Raw genomic sequence first — 24745 nt, forward strand, 5'->3', positions numbered from 1 at the left:
AAATCAAGGCTTCAATGGCAACTTAATTGCTATTAACCAATGGTCAAAAATTCTCCTAGCATTTATTAACCATTGGTTAAAGAAGGTAAGTATGGGCTTGAATGACTAGTCAAATCTAGGTTCTCATTATGGCAAGTCTAAGGTTGCTTCTTTTGGAAGCAAAATGATGGGATTCTTGTATGACTTGTCTTGTCATGCATTTAGGCAAGTCAAAGGTCTAATAACCAAGGGACAAAAATTCCCCTAACAATTATGGACCAAGGGGTAAAGGGATATTGGTAATAATTTGATATGACTAGTCATGGAAATCTATTGTCCAAGGGATAATATTTTCCCTAACATTTATGGACCAAAGGTTAAAGTTTTCCCTTGCCTTTATTATCCAATAGGTAGGGTAAGTAATGATGCTAGGTAAAGTGAAATGACTAAACATAGGAATAAAATGATTACTCCTATAGTCTAATGGTTCAATTAGGGTTCGGGGGTTCAAAAGGCTCAAAGACGGTCAAAAAGGTCCATCTAGGATTAGGAAATTGTAACTAGATTGAAACGGTAATTAAGGTTTTCTAACGAATTGGTTGGAAACTAATTCTACTTGCCAAGTAGGATTTCTAGCCAAGAAATATAATTTAAAGATTTTATTTTAACTCACTAGAAAAAAAAAAAATACGAGTGCTTCTACAAGCATACTTGTCTTTAGAAAATGACTAGATTGCTCGGCGTGAAAATATATAATTTTATAAATCTCAAATCTAATTATGACGGATTATTAAAATTAAAAAGAAATTTTTAGTAGCAAATCCAAGTAATTAAAATAAAATTTAAATATTTAACGAAATTTTTATTTACCAAAAATCAGGGTCGTTACAACACCTTTTTGGTGTAACGAAATCGGTGTTACTAGAAGTCGATAACATACATTTTTTGCCAGTCTTATAAATAATTGGTGCATTTTTTTGCTTGTCTTGTAAATAATTGGTGTCTTTTTTTCTTTCGAGATTTTGTCGTGAGACTCATGAGTTAGTACTAAATTCTTGTGGAGTATTGATGACCTTATTGTAGATAACATACATTTTTTTTTTTAGAGGATTGATGATCTTGTTATTGTATTTTTTATCGTCACGCATAATTATAAGGAAACTGATTTTCGCACTCTATTTTTTACTGATGGCGCTCCACTTTTAACGTGAAATAACTTAATGAACAAAGTGGAGCGCCGTAAATAAAAAGTGAAATGCGAATATCAAAATCTTAATTATAACTCTAAGCTTAATAAGGATATTTGGGATGTACCACTACCAAGTGAGAATGAAGTGCATAAATTAAAATTCTTGAAGATCCATAAGGTTGATCTAGACATCGAAGTCTAAGTCACATAATTCGCGTGTGCGTGAGAAAAAATTTGAGCGTGAAAACGTCTTTGAATCATATTTCGAACTACTAAAATTTGCAGGAGCGATAACTAAGAGCGTGAACTCAGTGCGAGTATTAATAACGTAAGCACATGACATCTTCAAGAAGAACTATATGTGTGACTAAGGTTGAGGTGCTTCTTGGCTAAAACAACAAAGACAAAAATTACTAATTTAAGCAATTTCCCATTTTTTCAATATTTTATTAATCTAAACGGGCGAAAATCTTCCCGCCCAAAGTTCGTTAGAAGAACTCTCCATGTAACTAACCGGAATCAGAAAGCTCACGAGGCGCTCTAACAAACTCTCTTTTCCAATTTACATTCCTCTCTCTCTCTCTCTCTCTCTCTCTCTCTCTCTACAATGCAGAGGGCCACGAGCTTGGCCCGAGCATCCGAGGAGCGCCACCACCACGTGATCGACATAGGGGAATGCTCTCCGAGGAGGGGGGAGGCGTGGGCGCGGAGGTCCCTGTGGCGGTCACTGAAGAAGCACTGGATCCATGCCATTCCGGTGATCGTGTTGCTCTCGTTCTTCATTCTCTGGTGGTACTCTTATCCAGGTAACTAAACTGATCAGATTCCCCATTGATCCTGTTCTTGAATTTTCTAAGTCGCTTCTTTCTGTGTATATTGTACTGTAATTTGTTTCCCTGTGTGCATCAAGTTGATCTGCGGATGGCAGATGGCTGTTCGTTTCTAGTAATTTCTAGGGTTTTGGGGGGAAGGAGTTTACGAAGCATGCGATCGTAAATTTGCACGCCTTTTTGTTTGATCTTGCTGTTACCTATGGCTCTCTCTCTCTCTCTCTCTCTCTCTCTCTCTCTCTCTCTATATATATATATATACACACACACACACACACACTCTGTGTGTGTGTGTAGACATTCTTATGAGATATCCAGTGATTATGTATTTATGTTGCTCTGCTTCTTCATTTCCCGACGTTTCAATTCAAGAACAGGATTCTCTTCTTGAAATTGGTAGTTGCTTCGCTCTGCAGAGTATTTCGTACCGTAATTTGCATCCTCGTATGCATCAAGTTAACGAGGGATGCAATTGTGCATTTGTACGCCTTTTTGTTTGACCTTGCTGTTGCGTATAAGACTCGAGTACATATACTACAACGCTCCCTCTACTTTTATGTGTATGCATGAACGTATACATATACACAATACAATAGGAGCATATCATATCAGCTGATACGTAACGTTTTTTAGTCTTCCGGTACTCTTGTACACTGATATACTGGTGACACGAAAACCTCATGTGTATTAGCGTATACGCTTGTTCCCATTACATATCGTTCACAGGCGATATTCAACTGTTACGGTGATTCAGGCACTCAGCATTTTTTTTTCGAAAATGATTTTTCCGAAAAAAATTGATGACCGTGTCAACCGATTCCCGGTATGCATTTTTCGATACCTCAATACCATTACACCGTGACCGTTACCATTACATGTCCCACTATTGTTAATTAAAACCTTGACTCACATACATGCTCTTCCTGTGATTATGTTGCTCTGCCACTTAACTCTCTGAGAATTTTCATTGCTTGAATTCAAGAACCCCCGGGCCCCAATCCTGTTCTTAATTTCGAAGTTGCTCCTCTCTGCATGTGTATACCATTTATATGTGTCGTGTTGTAATTTGTATTCCTGGATGCATTAAGTTGATCCACGGATGACATGCCTGTTTGTTTCTAATTTCTGGGGTCTTCGGTATCAAGGGGAAGGGTGTGAAAGAGGCTATGTTTGTTCGCTTTATGTCTATGTATATGTTCGTGGATAACATACGTATACTTACTGTTTGATTCAGGTTAAACATATAATGAAGAAGGTCCTTGTCTTCTGAACTGCGAAGTTGAGTTAGTGTAAAAGCGAAGACTACCTGTAGGATTTTGACACGCTAATTCAAATTAGAGAGGCTATTATTATGAGCTTCCTTTTCTTGAAACATACCAAACACAATCCTTAGAGAAATCAGAACATTGGCATTTTCATATCATTAAGAAAAGCTGGTATAAAAGAAGGTTTTCTGTCTTTGATTTCTGCTACTTCATTGTTCAATGTTCGTGATCTGCTTGTTTTGAGAAAAAAAGAGTTTTGGTTAGAAACTTGGAATGTTGAAGGAAAGAAAAAGAGGAAGATCAATCGTCTACCCCGTTTGTTTTCTAATCATCCTGATTGTTTTTCTGGTTTTTGCTAATGAATGCAGTAACCTTGGAAATCAAAGATGGCCAAATCATAGGAATACATAGGATCAACCTGCCCAAGCCTCTTAAGGATACTCGCGATGTTGACCTCACCATCCTGGCATTAGCTTCCCCGCCAAATGCCTCAATTCCTCATATTCCGACACTGAAGAACAAAGTTGAAGTGAAACCTGAATTGGAACCGGTGAGTCCAACTGATTGAAGAATCATCTCTTAGGTACTGGGTTCTGTTTGCCCTAAACAATTACAAGAACCATGAATGGGATGTAAGGTGATACTCGGATTTGTTTGTTTCATAGGAGAATATGGTAGAATAAATCCCCCGCTGCCCTGCATATAACTATGGCGCTGGGATACCAATAGGGTTAAGGTTCAAAATTGACATGCTTGTCTCAAATTTACAGTCAGAAAAAGGAGAAATAGCAAATATAGCCTACGAATTCAATCGATCAGCGATGTTGGTCAAATCAAAGGTTGCTTCTGCAGCTATTTTGATGTGCTTAAAGACAAATACATGAGTCTTCTGTGTTTGAACTCCATGAAACAGATGGCATATGTTTGAATCCTGCATGGCATCAGAGAACTTGGAAAAGAGGCAAAGTCAGCTCCCTCGTGCTGCTACAACTCGCTAACCTCACCTTCTCGGCAATTGCCCACCCATATATACATCTGTGAGCTCTTACTTGATGGCAAAACTCTACAACAATCTCTCCTCGGTGCCTGCAACAGATGATCAGGGGTTTCTTAACGTTATTTAGAAGTATTGCTAAAAGAACATAGGGAAATTCTAACAAGAGCAAGGCAATATAAGTGAAACAAAATTGGTTTCACACGCTTTATCAATCAACGGAATGCAAAAGACAGTTAATTCTGTTTGCTTTTGCGAACCTGATTAACAGCTTTGAATTAGGTATATAGCATTGCAATTTCCTTGGGGATTGGGCGAGAGGGTAGAAATGTTCAATAGTATGAGGAATATATTTTGTGTTACTTGTTCAAGTTGTGTGCAAGCATGTTTTCTAGGAAGGAAAACAGGTGATTGATACCTTGTCTATTTTTGCGCAAGACTTTTGGAGGTTATCTTAACATAAAGCCGCGAGTTTTGATTAAAGTGGACATAGCGTTACACTTAATCACTTATCACCTTCAAACAATATTGTTTTGTGGAATTTAGATCCCAATTCACCTTTGGTACCAAAGTTGTGTATACAGCTTCATAGGTTAAGCGAGTCAAAAAAATCAGTAGCATATCAAACCTTAGAACATAGTTGCATAAGAAGAAAAAGAAGACTGTTTCCAATATCCATACCTTATTCCAGCGTTGGGTATCCGGTCTTTTCAATACCACGATAGAATCAATCTTGTCTGGCGAGTCCATCTGCCATCGACAATAAGGGTGGGGATCTTTTCGATCGCGGGCATAAACCCCAATTATCTGCTTCCTGCCCTTGTCATACTGTGAGGATTTCACATAAAACAGGAAAGGCTTCTGGCAGGGGTGCCTGGTCACGGGCCTAGTGTTGAAAGAATAAGCTGTGAAATCAGCTCTTTTGTACCAGTTGAGAAAGGTTCTGGTGGGCATCTCTAGCTCTCTGGGAGACATGACTCCTCTTATGATCTGAACCACGTATCCCCATGAGACGGTGATGGACCATTGTCGTCGCCTGTCGAAGCAGATGGATTGCTGCATCATGCTGGCCGAGTCGTCCTTGGCGGACTCAAACAAGTGGTGGAGGGCCTGCACTTGTTTCATTTGCGGGAAGATAGGGTCCACCACGTCGAGGTGGTGGAGCGACACCAGTGGAGTTATAGGGTGAGCTCCCAATAGGCCTAGGAGGTTTCCATACACATCGTACTGTATAGCCACAAGACTAGAGACAGTTAATTCAAAACCAATTTCTAGTTGAATTCTGGATTTCAATATGCAGAGTCTACTTTTCTAAGGTATCGCATACTAAAAGTCTCAAAAGTAGTTGAGGAAGCTACGATCATTGTGGTGTCGACGAACATAAAAACAATCTCGATGTCAATCACTAATAACATTATGTCTGATGAAACCAATAGTTACTGACTATTGCTATTAGTTTGACGATAATGCCCTCGATGGGGCTCGGATTCCTTGTCCCAGCCGCTCTCATAGCCGCATGATGTGGTTCTTAATTTGCGATTCTTAATTTGCGAAACATCACATTGTACAACTGACAAGAGGGTATAGGCCTATAGGGTGACATGGTATTCTGGGACATGTTATTCGTCTCTGTTTAATATAACTCATCAAAGATACAGGAGTAACTAATCCAACACTAAATGAAATGTATTGGTGCACTTGCACAACATTCTTGGCATCAAGAGTATCAACACAGCAGCAATACTGAAAAAAAAAAAAAAGAAACCCCGGGATGCTGCCAAGCACCCCGCTCAGCACCTGCTTGGCAGGGCGGTGCTTGACAGTATCCCTAATTCTACACTGTTGGTTGGTCATTTTCCTTTCTAAAATCATTGTATCTCATTGGTCCAACAATAATGAATCAAACAAGATTGTTTGGTTCCATTCATCACCTCTGAAAGTATATCTCTGCTAAGCATAAGTTATAACCATTACCTGATGAAACCCGGGTTCTTTGGTAAGGGGCACCCCTAACTCAGCCATACAAGCCTGCATCCTGTCATCACTCCCATACAACCCCGGATACCGCTGAATACACCGGTCTTGCATCTTCTCCAACTCCTTCGCCAACGGATAGCTTATCGCGAACCCTCCCCCGCCAAATGCCATCGCGTACGAGAAAAATATGTTCTGTATGTGACTCTCCGACGAGCTCCCGACGTAGTAAAGCTGGTTGTGATCGTACTTGGACAGAACCCGAACCAGATTCTCCACCATGAACACCGTGTCGTCGTCCCCCATCACGAACCACCTCACGTCCTTCATCCCTAGCCTAAGCGTCTCAGAGACCGCCCTCGTTATCCTGAGCGCCGACCTGTCCCCCTGCCTGTTCGTGTACTTGAACTGGGCGGTGCTCCCGGATATCCGAATCTCCGGCAATTTCTCATTCCGCCTGTTTCTCACTCTCTTGTCGAGCCAAACGACTCCCCTGGTCTCCTTCGGCTTCCACCACAGCTTCAAATACTCCTTCCTTTTGTCCCATAAGCTCGACGAGGCCGCGATGCAGAACACGATGTGTTTAGCTTCCGTGTCGTATCGGAGGGACTTCTGGGGCAGGATTATGGGTTCTTGTTCTTGTTGGTTTCCTTTGGAATAGTTGGTGAGGGGAAGTGGGAGGGTGGTGGAGGAGGAGGTGGATTTTTGAAGGGTGGAAGGGAGGGGGCAGGAAGGGGGGAGGAGGATGAGGCTGGAGGAGTAGAGGACGTAAAGGAGGAGGAGGAGGAGGAAGAACGAGGTGACGCAACTGCGGAGGCGGCTGGTGGCGAGGAGGCCGGTCTGGGGGCGTTGGTGGTGGTTGGCGGAGGTCATTTGTGAGGCTTCCAACGCGATTTGGGAGGGTTGGAAACCGGCCTGTTTTGTGTTGGTTGAGGAGTCCCATGGTTTGAGATCATTGGATGGATAGAGTGAGTGATGGAGAGGGAACTTGGAGTGAGATTTGTTCGGATCTGGGTGATGAGAGAGAGAGAGAGATTGAAGTGAGGGAGAGAGAGAGGGGGTTTGCTTTGAAGTTTGTTATGGAATCGAAGAAGTTGAGGGCGGGTACGACACTTGGTGGTGGATGGAATTGGTAAAACAAGGTTGTGAAACAGGTTTTTTTTTTCCAGACGGTCCAGGTATGAACTCGAGAATCCGATATGAACCGGACACGAAATGGTCAGCTATCTTTTACATGAAACACGAATATGACACAATACGATAACACGAAAAACTAATCAGTTTTGGTTAGAGTTGAGAGAATTATGATGCGACCACGAGATGACGCGACATAACACGAAAAACTAATCAGTTTTGGTTAGAGTTGAGAGAATTATGATGCGACCACGAGATGACACGACATAAACACGGACATAACACGATACGATGTTCACCCCTAATATGGATCAACTTACGTGCATCTCAAATAACCCTCTCACTAGTACGGTAAAAATAGGTCATCCTTGCCAAAATTAGGCGGAAGCACTTCAGTGTTGACCACCACATTAATTTCTTCCACGGGGAAGGGTTTTCATGCAAACAATTTTAAGGAACATCTTGCTCCCTGCAAGTTATGTGTTATGGGTACGTTTGATTTGTCAAATTATTTTTAGAATGGAATGAAAAATATGGGATTAAGGATAGGGAGAAGATGAATAATTGAGATTAGTTGTACTCTGTTTGATTAGAGTGAGATAACGATGGAGTAAATTAAGATGATATGAGGAGGGAGATTATCTGGAGAAGAAGACTAGTTAATACCACCCTTGTCCTGGTATAAGTAAATCCCTGCATGGAGTACTAAATTGAAAAATAGTCTCACCTTATCTAGTCCAATGATTAATTCTATACGCCCACAAACACGGGTATTAAGAAATAATGGGAAACATATGGGTTCTTGTGTTCCCCTAATCCATCCCCACCTTTCTAATCCAGCAATCAGTACTAATCAACGAGTCTAATAGATGGATCTCGCATAGCACGTGTCATTGGTATTTGTAGCATAAGGCATACAATATCACAATTGTGTTCGCTTGAGTCTCTAAACTTACCACTCTCTTTGCGGTCCTCAATTATTATTACTCATATTTTTCTATTTCTCTCCACTCATTATCTCGGTATTGTTGAGTAATAAAACTGGAGTAATGGTATGTCATTAGGTGAATGATTAATACCAAGCGGTTTGACCAAGTAATATGACACAACAACTAAAAAGCTTACCCCAAGAGGTTGTAAGATTGAAATCTCACTAAGGTCAAACATTTTAAATCTTGGGTCACTGAAGGTTTGTTCGATCGTTAATGTCAGGACCTCGGGAATAGTCAAGCTGTGTCCAAACTGGGCCAGGCACCTGATTTCAAAAAAAAAAGGTTAGGTGGGTGACATTTAGGTTATATACTCTACTCACATTTTTTTTTGGATCTTATCTTAGCCTGTACGGCTGTACCAAGCCTTGAACTCTTGACCATGGAGTTTTGAGAAGTGACACCATCCATGTCAGGTCAAGGAGGCTAAGTCTCTACTCACATTGATTTCGAGATAACAGACCTTTGATTAATTCAAAATTGATTGGAAATTATGAACTAGAACAGAAGAGACATCCAGGAAATCAAAAGCTACTTTTGGTATGGTATTTGATGTGATATTTACATGAATCATACCTATCCAAACTGGAAATCCCTAGAGTATCATTTGATAGCTATATGAGATAACTGTTGGCCGGTCCTATTTTTTAGTTCATGGCTTGGGGATCCTTCCCCATAAAATTTCTTATCTCACTAGGTTGTTCCCAAAAATTTCACACGTGCCTACACATTATGTGCGCATTTAATCTCTGCCACTCTCTCTCTCTCTCTCTCTCTCTCTCTCTCCCTCCCTTGTCGCTTTCTCTCTCCTCTCTCCTCTCTCATTTCCATTTCCCTCTCCCTCCTGTCACTTTCACCTCTATTGTTTGTCCTAATTGTGGATTTAGACAGTTAATTGTAAATTTAGATAAAATATAAAATGGACATTGAAAAATAAAATTTTTATTTTTTTATAATTTTATATATCCAATAGTGATCTCATTAGCTAAATATGAGAGAGGAGAGATCGAGAGAGAGTGAGGAGAGGGAGATAAATAAAGATGAGAGAGGAGAGAGAGATGGTACGGAGAGAGAGATGCAAAGGGAGTGTGTGCGTGTCTGAGTGTGGGAAGAGAGAGAGGGGAGAGGGAGGGAGAGAGAGAGAGAAGACAGACAAAAAGAGGAAGAGTGAGCGCTCGTGTAGTAGGACTTCATGGAAAAATACTTGTGCGCAAGGATCTAATGGGACATAATCCACTCACATGAGACTGTCCCGGAAGAACCCCTAGCACTATTGGCTTTGTTTACCTGGGTTTCCAAAACCTTTCTATATTTGTTTGAAATAAATTCTCTCCATTATTGCTCCAAAAAATCCCTCAAAACCTTTGCTATCAAATAATCAAAAGGTTTGTTCTCTTGGGTATGCCGAACCTCTCCATTTATATGTGCACGGTTTTTAATAAGTGTCTCTCTGCTTACAATTATTCTACAACTATACTCATTTTTACACACTCAAATGCGCACACACTCGCAAAAGTGTTGGGGCTCCACATGGCGCAACTCTCTATGTGCTCGATTTTCAATAAATTTTTCTCCACTTACACTTATTCTACAACTACACCAATTTTACATATCCAATTACACACACTCAGTCAAGTGTTGGGGGCCCACACACATGCGCCATGTGAAGCCCCAACACTTTTGTGATTGTGTGTGCATTTGGGTGTGGTTATAGAATTATTCCTTCACTTACTACCCCAATCTTTCTACCTCTCATATGGGAGTAATAAGTGGATGAATAATTCTATGACTATACCCATTTTTACACCCAAATGTGCACCCTCAATGTGCCAATGGGAAAGGACCGACCAAGAATCTAGGCTCTTGAACGTAGGTCAAGCTGAGTCTAGTGCATTAATAGATTAAATAAAATAGCAACTTTGTTGATTTAAATGAACTTTTGGGAAAATACCAATAGCATTGTCGTTAGTTAAAGTTATTCTCTACTTTCGCCACTAGAGAAAATTTGTGTGTGGGATAATTCTTCTTCTTCAAGCCATGCATCCTTGTGAGGGTGACGTACTCTTGGGCTTCAACCTCTGTGTCCTGGTGAGGGTATAATTAATGACTTGGGCTAATAATTGTCCTTTCTCCTGTCCTTTATGCAGAAGAAAGTGATAGAAGAACAAGATTTGCATATAAAAATTTCATGCAGGATACCAAAGTGTCACATCTATTTTTCAAGGCAACTTTTCTGAAGTCCTAAGATTGCACTGCAGGTTGCAGTTTATTCACCTGAATTTCTCCGAGATGATTCGGGCTGTCCATAATGTATATAGTTCATCGATTAAAATGTACGTCCACACAAAGAATAATTTATCGAAATTAGACAAACAAATTGAGGCAGATTATGGGCTAGCCAGTCGGTTTGGATAATTTAATTTCAATCTGCATTACTCATGATATTAGAGAATATTGATGTAGACGGCTGTGTGAGATCAGAAACTTGATGCGCAAATTAGTTTAAATTTATTCTACTCTGGCCATGAAAAGCTTGTGTGTACCATAGTTTTAAATATCGGCCGATACGGTACGTATCGGCCGGTTCGTACCGGAATTTTCGACTCCCGGTTCGGATATAGGCCGATATATCGGTGAGATTGAAATTCACAGGCGTATCGGCCGGTTCCCGATACGTATCGGTCTGTAACCGATTTTTGGACGGGTACGGCCGGTACGTATCGGTTCTGGAAAAAGAAAAAAAAAACAGAAAAAACCAAAAAACAGAGCTAAAAAAAAAAAAACAGAAAAAATCAAAAAACAGAGCTCCTTCCACACATATGTATATATTTGCTTCCACGTCATTCATGTACGTATTGGTACCCCCACATCATTCATTCTGGCATTGAAGTTGTATTAGCAAAATTATGTTTGACTTAAAAGCTATGAGCTTGAAACTAGTTGTGCCTAGCGATTATGTAATGTAAAACCTCTATGGTGTGTTTATTTTAATGTCTTCATCTTATTTTTGCTATTTATGTCAATTATATCGAAACTTATAATGTTGCATTTTTCTCATATTTGTAAAATCTTATTGACTTGCGAGTTTTGATAAATTATCGGATATTTCACATGAAGAGAATGGGCTATTACATGTCTTAAATTAATTAAAATGTGATAATTTAAGCCAATGTTTGGGGCAAAAGTATATTTTTCAAGTTTTATACATGTTGCTGATGATTTTTAAAAATTCACGACCGCGACACCCGATTCCCGCGACGTATCACCGATATGTCCCGATACCGATATACCGCGACCGATACCGCGACGGCGACCGATACCGCGATTTAAAACTATGGTGTGTACTCTGTGTGTGTGTGTGTGTGAGAGAGAGAGAGAGAGAGAGAGAGAGAGAGAGAGAGAGAGAGAGAGAGTAATTCTTGTGCTTCACCCCATCCAATATCCATCCTTGCAAGGGTGAGTACTCTAGGGCCTCAAACCTGTGTCCTCTTGAGAGGGCATAAAAGTGGAGGCCAGGGAACCTTGTAATGATCTTGTCCAAAATCACAGTTCACATCAATAATTCTAAGTAGTATATCAGAGTATGTGAGAATCGTATACCGGCCGTTTGAGATCTAGCACATCTAATATTCCATTGCTACGCGACATGCATTTGCTTATTTAGTGTCACGAGACTATTAATTAAAGATACACGAGTTGAAACAACCACAATTTATCATTGGCCGCGTGAACTAGCTACAATCCTTTGGCCGTTGGAGCAATCGTTGAATTACAATTTCCAAATATCATACAAGTTAGTACTCAGAAGAATCCAACAATGGTGAAGATTTCGTCAAAAGATGTAGTTCGTTTAACATGAAACACCAGCTACGTACGTACAAGCCTAAGATGAAGGTAGGTACAAGGTGGTAATTGTTTCAGGGTCATTAAATCCATGCCCCTATATATTAACCTAATTCCGCTTATATAACTTTCTCGATCATGCACTCTCTCACGTTTGGTCATAGGATCATGCAAGGCGCATGCAAATGATGATTTTGTGCGAAGTAACAGCACCGGAGGCACTATATAAACATTCTAACGCGAAATTTCAGTGCTAGCTAGCTCCAGTGCAAGGTTATAGAAATTAATAGGAGTAACTAGTTAAACTTGGCCTAGGCCAAATTATTGCTCTCTTTCTGACATTGAGAAGGGAGACAAATGAAGAAATGGTACTACTTGTACAGAAGAGTGGTTGTAGTTGTTGAATACTTCAATTTAAACACTGTAGCTTTCCCTCTTTGCTAAGCAATTTAAACGCGGTAGCTTCTCATAATTTACCTTATGATCAAAGGCTAAAACGGCTGTTTTCTCCGTAGCTGCTCTAATTCATGCTGCGAACAAACGACACAATATTCGGCTTGATTAATTGCAAGTTTCCAACTAATTCTTAACATTTAGGCTCCGTTTGTTTCGATGTAAAATGTTTTACAATGTAAAATATTTTCCATGTAAAATATTTTTTCAGAAAACAAACTTCAATTTTTTTATTTTTCGGTGTTTGGTTAGCACTTGAAAATATTTTCAAAAATCAACAAAATAGTGTAGAGAGAGGGGGGTGAAGAGATCTGAGAATATTGGAATTGAACATGGGTCAAGACTGACGATCGAGGAAATTGAGCAATGAGAATTGCAGTAAAAAGCAACGGGTTCATTTCGAAAAATAACTTACGGAAGATTTAAGGGTAAGTCATTTTCATCCAGTTGATGAAAAATGTTTTACATGTAAAATATTTTTCTAATTTTTACACAACCAAACATCTGAAAAATAGGTAAAATATTTAAAAAATATTTTACGCCCAAACAAACGGAGCCTTACACACGTTTGAATTACAACTTTACGAGATCACGGGCTCGGCCTAATCAAAAACATTTAGATATCTTTTAATGACAAGTATAGACAATTTATGATAAAAGAACTCGTGAGAGCATCTCCAACCCACACTCTGTTTTCCCTTCCAAATTGGAGCATGCAATGTGGTACTTCTAATATGTACGTAGTATGGGAGAAGAAAAAAAAAAAGAAAAAAAAGAACGGATCCTCCAAATTCACTTTATGAATATACAAATGCAGAAAGTATTAGATTTGGAGGGAAAGGGAATAATGATCAGAGAAAAAAAGGGAAAATATTTGAAATATAAATGAGATATAGAAATTTGTGATTGGAATTTGTATGCAAGGGCAGAGCTATATTGAGGCCCCCCGGCTTCACGAGCTCCTAAGTTTTAAATTTGTGCTTTGCATATACTTGATTTTGAAGATTATTAATAATTATTCATGTATAGCTATTTATAATCTTAATAATTTTGGTTTGATTTGATAAAATACCTATTATTTTACATTCTCATTTATCAGTTTCTTTCATAAATAAAAAATAAGCATGTGACAGTTGAAGTAACCTAAAGAAAAAATAAAATAATTGATATACTTCAACTGCATTAAGTTATAATCATTGAGAAATGATAATGCGAAAACCGTTTTTGTTGGTGCCAAAACTCTAGTGTACAAAAGGCTTGTACCATTTGCAATGTACAAGACTTTTATGCATTGGAGTTTTGGCACCAACAAAAATTTTTTTGGCATTATCACTACTCATAATCATTTCAATGTACAAATGTAATGTATTGAAAAATAAAATTTTATAATATAATAATTATACGTTCCGATAAAAAAAATACGTCTACTAAGCCGGCCTCTCCGAATTCAAAATCCTGACTCTCTCACTATTTGTATGACTAGTTATAATTCTTAATATTCACTTTTTGATTAGAAGTTGTTACTTTTCATCCTCTCAAACGAAGAAATAGAAAAAGTTGGGGTTGAAAATGCTATATATATTCCATTGACTTGTCGAAGGGTGCTTGAAACATCAATAAGAAAACCAGAGGAATTCTCTTCGTTTAGTCTATGAAGCAGTACTAGTGTGATGTTTCATGCACCCTGGCATGGCAGCTTTAATGATACAAGTTAAAGACAAAAATAAGTTAGCTAATAGCACAAAAAAAACAGTAAAAACAAACCCTAGTGATGCCCAATGCAGATTCTGATTAGTACTGTAATAAATATAGTAGGCCCAGTGGGCAGGCAGTGCTAGCTACATAATTAGACAATCCAGATCCTTCTCATTTCAGAGCTAGCTAGAGACACATAACACAACAAACCAAAGACAATGCCATGACCAGAGTCATCATAGGGATGTGAAACCTTAGTTCAGAGATACACGAAAAACAGTAATGCTACGTACGAATACAGATGTTTGGACACAGATTCGGATATAGGTTTTTTCGGAGCTGTTCGACGCATGTGAAGCTTTGCACAATTAAAATGAACTTCAAATGCATTGAACGCGTGCCAACATATCTGTACCCGAACATCTGTGTCCAAAGCATTTTTCAACATATATATATATATATATATATATAGAGAGAGAGAGAGAGAGAGAGAGAGAGAGAGATATGAGAGAGAGAGAAGAGAGAGAGAGAGAGAGAGAGAGAGAGAGAGAGAGAGAGAGATGCATGCAGTTAGCCAGGGTTAGTTGGTGGATGTGGTGTCTCTGAGACCAGTGGCTGTGACGGGGAAGAGTTCTAGGGTTTTGAGGGGCCTGCTGCAAGAATTGGGAGATGTGGGGCCCAGATCCAGCATAATCATCCAATCACGGCCGTAGGTTCTGGCCATGGGCTTGTCCTCCACCACCTCGCACCTTTCTGGAAGATGATGATGATTCCATGAGTACCCCACCATTGGTGTTGATGCATCCTCAACTCCTCCCTAATCCCAGGCGCATACAGAGATGTAATTAGAACAAAAGCCATTGGAACATTGAAACAAAATGTTATAAGGTCGGAAAAATCATATTTTCTCTGTTAATTCATATTTTCTCTGTTAATTCATTCTTCTTAGACAACGGAGACCATAAAAGGATGTAGAAAAGGGTAGACACTACCTTGGGCGCACGGGAGGATTTGTCCGGCCTTTAGTTCTTCAGGGTCTTGAAATTAATCACGGTGCGCGTAAGTTGACCCAAACATTTAATAATAATTATAAAAAAAGAAAAAGAAAAGAACAGACACCGGACACTGCTACTTTAGTTATTTTGAGCTACAATATGGGTGCTATGTTACTTAGGAATAGAATTTAAAGGGTAATCATTCGGTGAGGATTCTATACAAATTTTATGTTACTTAGGTATAGAATTTAAAGGGTAATCATTCAGTGAAGATTCTATACAAATTTTTTAGCTTAAATCACATAACCTAACCATATACTTAAAAGGCCACTGGAGTGAGTAACACAGAGAAAAGGTTGAGGAAACTATCCTGGGTGTTTTGATTTAAAAAATAAAAATAAATAAATATATATATATATATATATATATATATATATTACAAAGTACGACATTATTATTTTTTTGCTCGGCAAAGTACGACATTATTCAGCGGGAAACCATCATGATAAACATAATTTTGACACTGATAATAACATTACATGCATATATTATATATAAAAGCATATTACCTCATTAAATTCTATCTGCATGTTTTGTTCTAAGTCGAACCATATATATATGCTACCTCGGTCCCAAAATGTTAGACTCTTTTGGAATTGCGTTCCATTTTAGATTGTTTATATCTTTCGATTTATAAAATTTTATGTGATTTTAAAAAATTTTGTTTAATAGAATTAATTAAAATTTATCAAACAAGATTCATATTGTATAATTTTTAACATTCACATTGAAATATATACACAATTGAAAATGACATGCTGTTCCAAAAGTATCCCCTTTTTGGGATGAAGGAAGTATATATATATGTACACACGCATTATTAGTCATATACTATAAGAAAGAGTACTACCTGAGGAAGAAACCCAACTGGGGTATAGTGGGAAAACTGAGGAAGTAGGTGGTGGGAGTGGTGGTGGTGGTTTTGTGGTCCATTGTTGTTCTGCTGCTGCTGCTGGTGGTTGTACAGTACATGCTGTTGATGCATAATCTGCTTGCTCATGAGTTTCCTCCTAAGCTTTTGTCTGTCTCTAGCCTTGTGGTTCTGAAACCAGTAGAACACATTCTTCCCCTCAATCTTCCCATAGAAAGAGAGGTGGGCAGTGATCTGCTGTATCTGGGATGCATTGGGTGTCCTTGTTCCACCTCTGTACATCTCTTCCAAGATCATCAGCTGCTCCGGTGTTGGACACCACCTTGATGATGACGATGATGATGATGAAACAGCTGCTGCTGCTGCTGGTGACATTTCTCTCTCACTCTTACCTTCTGATCTTTTTGCTTTGTGGAAAGAGTGTTTGGGCCAGTTGGGTTGTCAAGGCGGGGTATAAATGTAAGGGGGGGAGATAGAGAAAGAGAGAGGAGAGGAGTGAGACAAAAGGGATAGAGAGGTGGGAGTGGGAGGCAAAATGGAGAGGGTAAAAGAGAGAAAAGGACTGGTGATGTTTCCCTTCAGAGAAGCATTAATCATGCAGAGAGAGAGAGAGAGAGAGAGAGAGAGAGAATGTGTGTGAATGAGAGGAGAGAGAGAGGGAATTGGGTGATGGGGCTGGGGTTGAAGTTGAATGATTCCGTCATCATCACGATATTATTAATTTTGCTTCATCACCCAGAGCAGAAGGAATTGGGACACAAAGCAAGTTGGATATACTGTATGATGCAACAGTTTTGAAATTTGTTTCCTTTGGGAAAAGGACAGAACAAAATACACACCTGCCACCTGCATTTCGGCTGCAGAAATGCCTGGATGGACCACCATATTAACAGAAGCTACCTTAATTAGGGTGAGAACACATATACCATATGTAAACTCAAGGGATTGGTTCTTGATCAATTTTTTTTTTTTTTAAAAAAGGGGATTGGTTCAATTGCAGCATGCCAGCAAGTAAGGGCTTTAATATGTTCGACTCTCACTTCCCGCAAGAAACAATTGGGGCCATAAGAAGTTTGCTCAATCGTTAATTTTAGGATCTAGAATTATTATGCGTAAGCTGACCCAGAAGATTCCGTTATCGAAAATGTACGGCCATTGAACCAAGTTTTCAGCTTAATTATGTTCTAGTATTTTGGTACAGGGCGGGCTGTTTCTTTCCTATAATGAATGAAATTGCTTTTTCTAGGCATATGTGTAGCTTTGTTGATCACTTTATATGGCATTGGGAATATTATTTTACAGTCTTCACTTTTAGTATAATAGTAAACACTCTCTCCGTCCCAAATTGTTGTGTCAGTTTCTTTTTTGGAACTTCTCAAAAAAATTGTCTATATTTCACAATTTTGAAATCTTTGTTTAATAAAATTAATTGAAATCTATCAAACAAGATCCACGCTGAATATAAAAAAATATTATAAATTAAAAGATATAGAAAATTTTTTGAGGTGTCTCAAAAAGAAAAAACATGTACAACAATTTCGGACAAAGAAAGTATAAGTTATCAAATTCCACAAACGCAAACACAAGAATAGTCTAGCAATATAAGAAAATTAACTGAACAAATTGTGAATTTGAAAGTATTGCGTTAAACTTTTGCTGATAACGTATCGACACATATAATTATCACTAGTGGTACCCATGGGCAATTCGATTTATGGTTATCAATACATGGCTTCTTTCACATATATGGAAGAACAGAATTAGCAGGACACATGATTAATTAAGTCTCATCCAAAGTACTAGAGAAAGGACTTGATGTGTTCAAGGTAATATGAACAATTTCGTGATACTTAAACAACATATGAGAAAAACTCATCATATCGAGACTCATATGTTGGATTGTAATCTTGTTTTATAAACATCCGATATCAATCAACAAGATAATTATACGAGGTTAGGACTCGTGAAACGAGAGAACCGGTCAAGATTAAGCGCGAAAAAAAAAAAAAAAAAGACGTAATAATGCCTCTTTAAACATGTAGCAGACAACTACACAAGAATAGAATACGAAAAGGAATTGAGTGATCATACCATTTGTTTTTCAATTGTTTTCATTTTTCTTGTTACTTGTTTCCTTTCCTCCATGTCCCTTGTCTTGTCTCGCTTGGTAAAAAGCCTGCTGGCTCGTTCTTTGTTTTCATTTCAGCAGTTTCTCATTCACTACCTCTTTCCATCAGCACTAAATTGAAGACCATTCCTTGTGTGGGGATTCTTGGGATGTGAGACTAGGGGAATTCTCTCTCTCTCTCTCTCTCTCTCTCTATAAGTTCACTGTAACAAAAAGGAAAAGGCAATAGGGAGAGGTTTAGACGTTCCAGAAGTTGACTGTGACAAAAGGTAGAGGGGGTTTAGACAACAGACTTACATTCTATAAATGCAATGCAGATTCTGCACTGTCCAATCTTTTTTGTCTTGGGGAGTCCTTATCCTCTCTGTCATCGCAAACCCATTAATCTCCACCGTCTAAACGTCCAAAAAATACTTTCACGGGACAGTCCCCCCCACTAATTACCAAAAAAAATTCAAATTAATGCCTCCTTCCCTCCTAAGTCAAATGCCCGTGCAGGTGTAGAAAAGTGACCTATCATGCTCAACATCCAAGAACTTATACTATAGTCCGTTAAAGGGAGGACATGGTGAGAAAATAGGGAGCTACGAGGGACCTGAGGGCCGCGTGTACGTGAGCGATGGTATGTTGTTGGTTACATGCCTAATTTTCTTTTAGGGGGTGCGAATTTCGAAAGTTCAAGCATGAGCAACATATTAGGATGCAAAACTAAAATCTCAAGGGTAACAAATCTATAATTCACCCAGAAAATTATACTCCATCCGTCCCAATTCTTTAGTCTTTTTGGGGAGTTCGTGTCACTTTTCAATTGATTATATATTACAATATATAATCTTTTAGATGATTTTGAAAATTTTGATTAAAAGAACTCATTAAGATCTATTAAACAAAATCTATATTGCATATAAACAGTACTATCAATTAAAAGTCATAATCAATTTTCTATCTGGTTAGGATGGAACGATGGACAAAAGAATGAGGACGAATGGAGTATACGACTTTGACTATAGATACTTAGTTCGGTTGCAGGGGTTTAGTTCAATTGGATTTGATTAGCAAAGAGTCCCAACTAATTGTCTTAAGACCTAAGCCACAATTGACTATAACATTTTTTGCTGTACTAAGTTGAGTTTGATTCTTATAGAGGGGGTGCCAAGATACTAAAATATTAATCATATTGTAGGTATACATAACATATGTTCATATGTTGGGTGTAATTAGCAAAACAGGGGTCCCATGGCACCCCCACCCCTAAGCACAGGTTCGCCACTAGTTGGTTATGTAATCGGTTTCCGTGGCTCTAACACAATTGGTTAAGCGTTTTTCCTTCGTAAACTCAATGAATTTTTTACCAGCAAATTTTCCTAAATCTCATTTCGCTTGTGGTTTTTGAATTGATATCATTTGAAATTTCCTATCCGATTTCCCTTCAACTGTTTCATTTTTTATGTAAGAAAATAGGAGTTTGGTTTATCAAAGTATTAACAACTAGCACGCCGTTATTCATTAATTTATATACATATAGCACACCTTTGGGTGTTCAGGCCTTCTTGTCATACTCAAAATCGCCACAACAAAAATTATACAGACTAATTATATGCTCAACCACACAATACTTTTGATGAAGAGAGCTAAATATCTACTACTTAGTAGGAAGGAATTTCAACGGACAAAAGGAAAAAGAAGAAAAATATTCGAGGGCATGGTAGTAATTTCAAGAACTGTTGGGGTAAGGATCGAGAAAACCTTGTAAAATGAGGGGCATGGATGTGGTGAGGTTATCAGCAAGGCCCGGACAAGCTCTGCATAATAACATGGTAATAGACTCCTAAATCTTCCAAGTACACAGACAAATTTGTTGTTGGATTCTGCATTTACGTACCTGCAAATTTAACTGTCTAGTCACTTTTCAGTACTTCTCCCAGACCAGAAACCAAAAAAAACAAGGACAGAGAAAGGGAGAGATCATGTTAAATGGTTGATTGGACCCCTCACGCTGGTTCACACCTTTCCTACCTTTGCATTATGCTGATTTTCCATTTTTTCACTTAATCTTGTTCCAATTTTTACTGAACTGTACTTGCCCAAAAAAAAAAAATTGCCCACAACAATTAGTTTTGAAGGGCGCCATTTTTATTTTAATTCTATACAACTGCTATAAGACCAGTGATGTTTTACGGGATAAAATATTAGCCTATTAAAAAACAGCTGGTGAGCAAGATGAGTGCAGCAGAAATGAGAATGTTGAGGTGGATGTGTGGTAAGACTGGACGAAACATTATTAGAAATGAACGGTTCATGAGAGGGTAGATGTAGACCTATATAGGAGAAGTTGAGAGAAAATATGATAAGGTGGTTTGGACATATCTACCGTAAACCTAGAGATACAGTAGTTAAGAAAGCGGATAGGATAGTTTTGGGTAGCAGTGCTACGGGGAGGGAAATACCTAAATTGATATTAGATGCAGTTGTGCACAAAGATATGAGTCTAATGGGTTTGAGTGAACAAGTGACTCTTGACAGAGTTCAATGGAGAAAAAAGATTTATGTAGCCGACCCTAATTGATTGGGATATAAGACTCAGTTTAGTTTGGTTTACGACAAGAAACTCCCGATTGGAGAGACTAATGTAAATTTCTAAAGGAAAATTCTAAAATCAGCCAATGGGCTGACAATAGTGAGTGTGTGAGTGTGTATTAAAGGTATAAAAAGTACACAAAAATACGTATTTTTCTTATCTTTTAGTATGTTTATCGTCAGCCCAGTGGGCTGACAATAGCAAGACCGATTTCTAAATATGTGATCACCCACATGGACAGAGTAGCCTAATATACAGGTATGGAGCCACGATCCTTTTATTGTAGGAGCGAATGTTTAAATCATACAATGGCAAGACTAAGAAATTCATAGCTTTATGTGGTACTAATGTGATTGTGGAAAAAGCTGATAAAAAAAAAGAAAGTGATTTGTGGAAAAAGCAGCGCGGACACGTGCTTCCACGTGTCCCTTATTTCCTCCGCGTGCGCAAGTGTTTTAAGTTGCACATGTAAGCCCAAGCTTTAACCCTGATAGTGATATGGTCTCATACGGTGAATTCCTCAACAAATCCCCTCCTCTCCTTCGAAAATTCCTTGAAGGATCCACAGGAGAGAAAGCCAAGTGCCTGTAACCCTATTCAGTTTGTGTGTTGATTTATATCCTGAATATACACAACGTTCCACTATTTTCGTATCGGGTGCAGTAGCCTACATCATTGTCATAGGTTAACTTGTGTCATGTTGCCCAAGCTTTGTGCAATCCAATTTCGTGACTGTTCCGGTAAAAGAGGCGAATTTCTCAAAAAGCCACAAGAGCGGGACCACTAACAGGAGAGAAGCCAAACACAGGGTCTTGTTGGTCTATTGGTGTAATTTGTCATGTTGCTCTTCCATGCATGGAAATTTAGGTCTACTCTAATTGCAGTCAATGCAATTACTGTATTAGTGTCTCTGTACCCGGAAAACAAAATAATTATCTAAGCATCTACAATGCAAACGGTTCATGCCATTTGATATTTTATGAAACGAGAAAACAGAAAGACAGGATCACTTTTAGCACAGCTGTTATTAGCATCAACGTATAGAAGGCATAGATTAATGCAATATATAATACTGAACGACACAACATGATTCAGGAGAAAAGAGCATACACAATATGTCGTCATAGATAGGGCCAGACGTAAAAGAAGACACCTGCACCGCTGCACCAAAAACAATGCCATTGTTATCTTCTAAATTTTTATAACCGCCAAATGGTACGAGAATGATAGAACAATTCAATCTGGATTATGAGATCAAGATTATTGTTTAGATAAAACAAATGCCAATAGAAGAACAAACACTAGAAAGGCAATAATACGAATAAACACATTTACATAAATGCATCTCAGAAAACAGCACCTATGTGCAAATCCAGGACATACGAATAAACCTATGTGCAAATCTCCTTCTGTCTCTGTTGATCATTCAATTCCTCTTCACCACTTCTTTACTCATTCAGAAAACCCAAGCAAACTCAAAGCTCTTCAAAACATAGGAGCTGAGGGAAGGAATGTTACCTTTCTGATGTACCCATTAATCCCGATGTCGATTTCAACTTCATTCTCTCTTTCGCCATTGATTACTCAAACTCGTCGCCTCCTTCCTTAACTTATGGTGATTTCCATTTTTTCCGTCAAGGCCCACCATTCAAACGTCAAGGTGGTGAAGAGTCTTGGCAGTGATTTGTACAACAACTATGTTTACTTCAACTCTCCATCGATAACTTCATGAATTAGTCTTCAACTCTCCATCGATAACTTCATGAGTTACGAGTGCTACTTTCTCAATCCAGAGATAGTCAAGGAATATCATTTGGATGGAATTGACATCAATCATGACCTCTTCAATGCTGTCCTGATACATTCAATGAGCACCTAGGACAGCTGATTTTTGTCTTAAGCAAAATGATATCTCTTCATTTGCATAAATTGCACCATACAAGGATGATTCTATCCGGCTACATTTTTTGGCTCTGTGGAGGAAGTATGGACATCTGATAGACGGTGTGAACTTCCAATTTTTTGCTTATGACAACAGGACAACTGTTCCTCGAGACTCGAAGCCCTCATGGAGGAGGTAATATAAGAGTGAGCTTTGGCACCAATGGAAGTGGTGGCTCGACTCCTGAAACTGGGACTTTGATTCCAGTAGGTTTTTTTTAATCTCAAGGAGCAATTTTATTTATTCCAGTAGCATGCTTAAACACAGCTCGGAAAAAAAAGAAAGAAAGTAGCATGCTTAAACAGGGAAGACTTGACAGTATCTTTATGTGGTCCGCAGATGATTCCAAGGAGGCGGGTTTTAGTTATGCAAAGCAATCACAAGACCTTTTGGCCAGAGGAAAATTATCTCACTCGTGTGGTTTTGAAGAAGAAAAAAAAAAGTTATTCCTTGAAGTAATTGTCTTGAGAATTTTCTTTATCAAAAGAAAAATCACTACGAAGAAGAAATGAGGTTGAATTCTGAAACTTCCATTATGGGGTTTTGAGCAAAGATATTTATTGAGAATTGATGTTGATACAAGTTTCTCCCCACTATGGTGTAGCCACTACATGGCTTGTGGGGTGTGGGGTGTGTGTGCCCATATTTGTTTGTGTTCACAAGAACATAAGCATGTACACAGAAGTTATGAGACTAAATTTTACACTATACGTGTTTTACGCCAAAATGCACGCAATGATACCTTCTTTTTTAAACGGCAAAATTTTATTAAGAAACTTGATAGGGGCACGCAATGATACCTATTAGTTCCTTCCATTATGGGAGAAAAAGATGCGCCTAGAACAACATTTGCTCATGAGCGAACATGTGCCTGTACGAAGCCTCAAACACCAAAAGAGATGCAACAAGCAAGAAAGAGTTGATTCCCTGCAAACTAGAGCACTTTTAGCTAAACAACATCTATGATACAGAAGGGCCTTCAGCATATGGAACGAGCCTAAAAAAGCAGACAAAAGAAAACCAACGGACGCATGAACTGGTGCATTGTGTGTGAAGACTGCACAAACACAAAACAGAGGCATAGAAATACACAGAGAGAGAATTGATCTCTGATCCTCAAGCACTCAACCACATTTTTCTTTGTTCGATGAACCTCCAAGTCACCAAACTTTCACTACAACAAAAATTACATTTTATAGCTTTTGAAAAACGCTGTTGAATGTCATAGATAGCGTTCTGGAGAACGCTGTATTAGCCGATGCTGTTAAAAGTCAAGACTTTTAATAGCATTTTTTGAACACTATTTTAGATAAACTTTTGATAGCGTTTTTTGAACACTGTCTTAGATATACTTTTAATAGCATTTTTTGAACGCTGTCTTAGATAAACTCTTAATAGCATTTTTTGCATGCTAATTTTGAGATTCTTTTAATAGCGTGTTTGTCATTGCACCACTCATTTAATTTTTTTTTTATTACATTCAACACCAATTGTAAAATAATTATTAGAACAACACGAATATAATCTAAAACTTCAATGTTACCAATGTAATTAACCAAATTCATTCAATCGGGCAAGTATTCATTACACCAGCTTTCGAAACAATTCGAAAACACAAATTACATGAAACGGTTGCAAGAATTACAACGGATTCATATAGTACCCAGGTGTTCAATGTTACCAAAGGTAGCCACAAACAAGCTAACCAACATATTACTTGAAAATTTCCTATGTTGTAAGCTTGCTGAAATTGATCACTAAATTCAATTCTGATGGAGCGTTCTCGTCCTCCCGCAGCAAGGCTGCCTTTGGCTTCTTAGCCAGGG

General features: G+C 38.4%; 4 protein-coding genes across 5 annotated transcripts; 2 read left to right on the forward strand and 2 right to left on the reverse strand.

The window, feature by feature from the left end:
• The first annotated feature begins 1744 nt into the window (after positions 1-1744).
• On the forward strand, positions 1745-4074 carry LOC131320518 (uncharacterized). Its single transcript, XM_058351272.1, has 2 exons — positions 1745-1974; positions 3632-4074. The coding sequence occupies exons 1-2, from the start codon at positions 1776-1778 to the stop codon at positions 3829-3831; spliced, it is 399 nt and encodes a 132-aa protein (XP_058207255.1). The 5' UTR covers positions 1745-1775; the 3' UTR covers positions 3832-4074.
• LOC131320435 (uncharacterized) lies at positions 3388-7366 on the reverse strand. The gene is made up of 3 exons (XM_058351171.1): positions 6232-7366; positions 4939-5484; positions 3388-4349 (listed from the first exon to the last, which is right to left on the reverse strand). Exons 1-3 carry the CDS (start codon positions 7102-7104, stop codon positions 4248-4250), a joined length of 1521 nt encoding a protein of 506 aa, XP_058207154.1. The 5' UTR covers positions 7105-7366; the 3' UTR covers positions 3388-4247.
• A 7130-nt stretch (positions 7367-14496) lies between these two features.
• On the reverse strand, positions 14497-18281 carry LOC131320602 (WUSCHEL-related homeobox 3-like). 2 transcript variants are annotated; one of them, XM_058351465.1, is made up of 2 exons: positions 16251-18281; positions 14497-15162 (listed from the first exon to the last, which is right to left on the reverse strand). In XM_058351465.1, exons 1-2 carry the CDS (start codon positions 16644-16646, stop codon positions 14926-14928), a joined length of 633 nt encoding a protein of 210 aa, XP_058207448.1. In that variant the 5' UTR covers positions 16647-18281; the 3' UTR covers positions 14497-14925. The 2 variants fall into 2 exon arrangements, with proteins under 2 accessions (XP_058207448.1, XP_058207366.1); XM_058351383.1 differs by having other exon boundaries at positions 16248-18281.
• Positions 18282-21269: 2988 nt separating this feature from the next.
• LOC131331629 (chitinase 2-like) lies at positions 21270-24060 on the forward strand. The gene is given in 7 exon segments (XM_058365627.1): positions 21270-21445; positions 21862-22015; positions 22487-22596; positions 22598-22827; positions 22830-22868; positions 22871-23024; positions 23026-24060. Coding segments are annotated over 7 exon segments (978 nt in total). The 3' UTR covers positions 23141-24060.
• Positions 24061-24745: the final 685 nt, after the last annotated feature.

This window comes from Rhododendron vialii, chromosome 1a (assembly GCF_030253575.1).
Source record: "Rhododendron vialii isolate Sample 1 chromosome 1a, ASM3025357v1".
Taxonomy (NCBI): domain Eukaryota; kingdom Viridiplantae; phylum Streptophyta; class Magnoliopsida; order Ericales; family Ericaceae; genus Rhododendron; species Rhododendron vialii.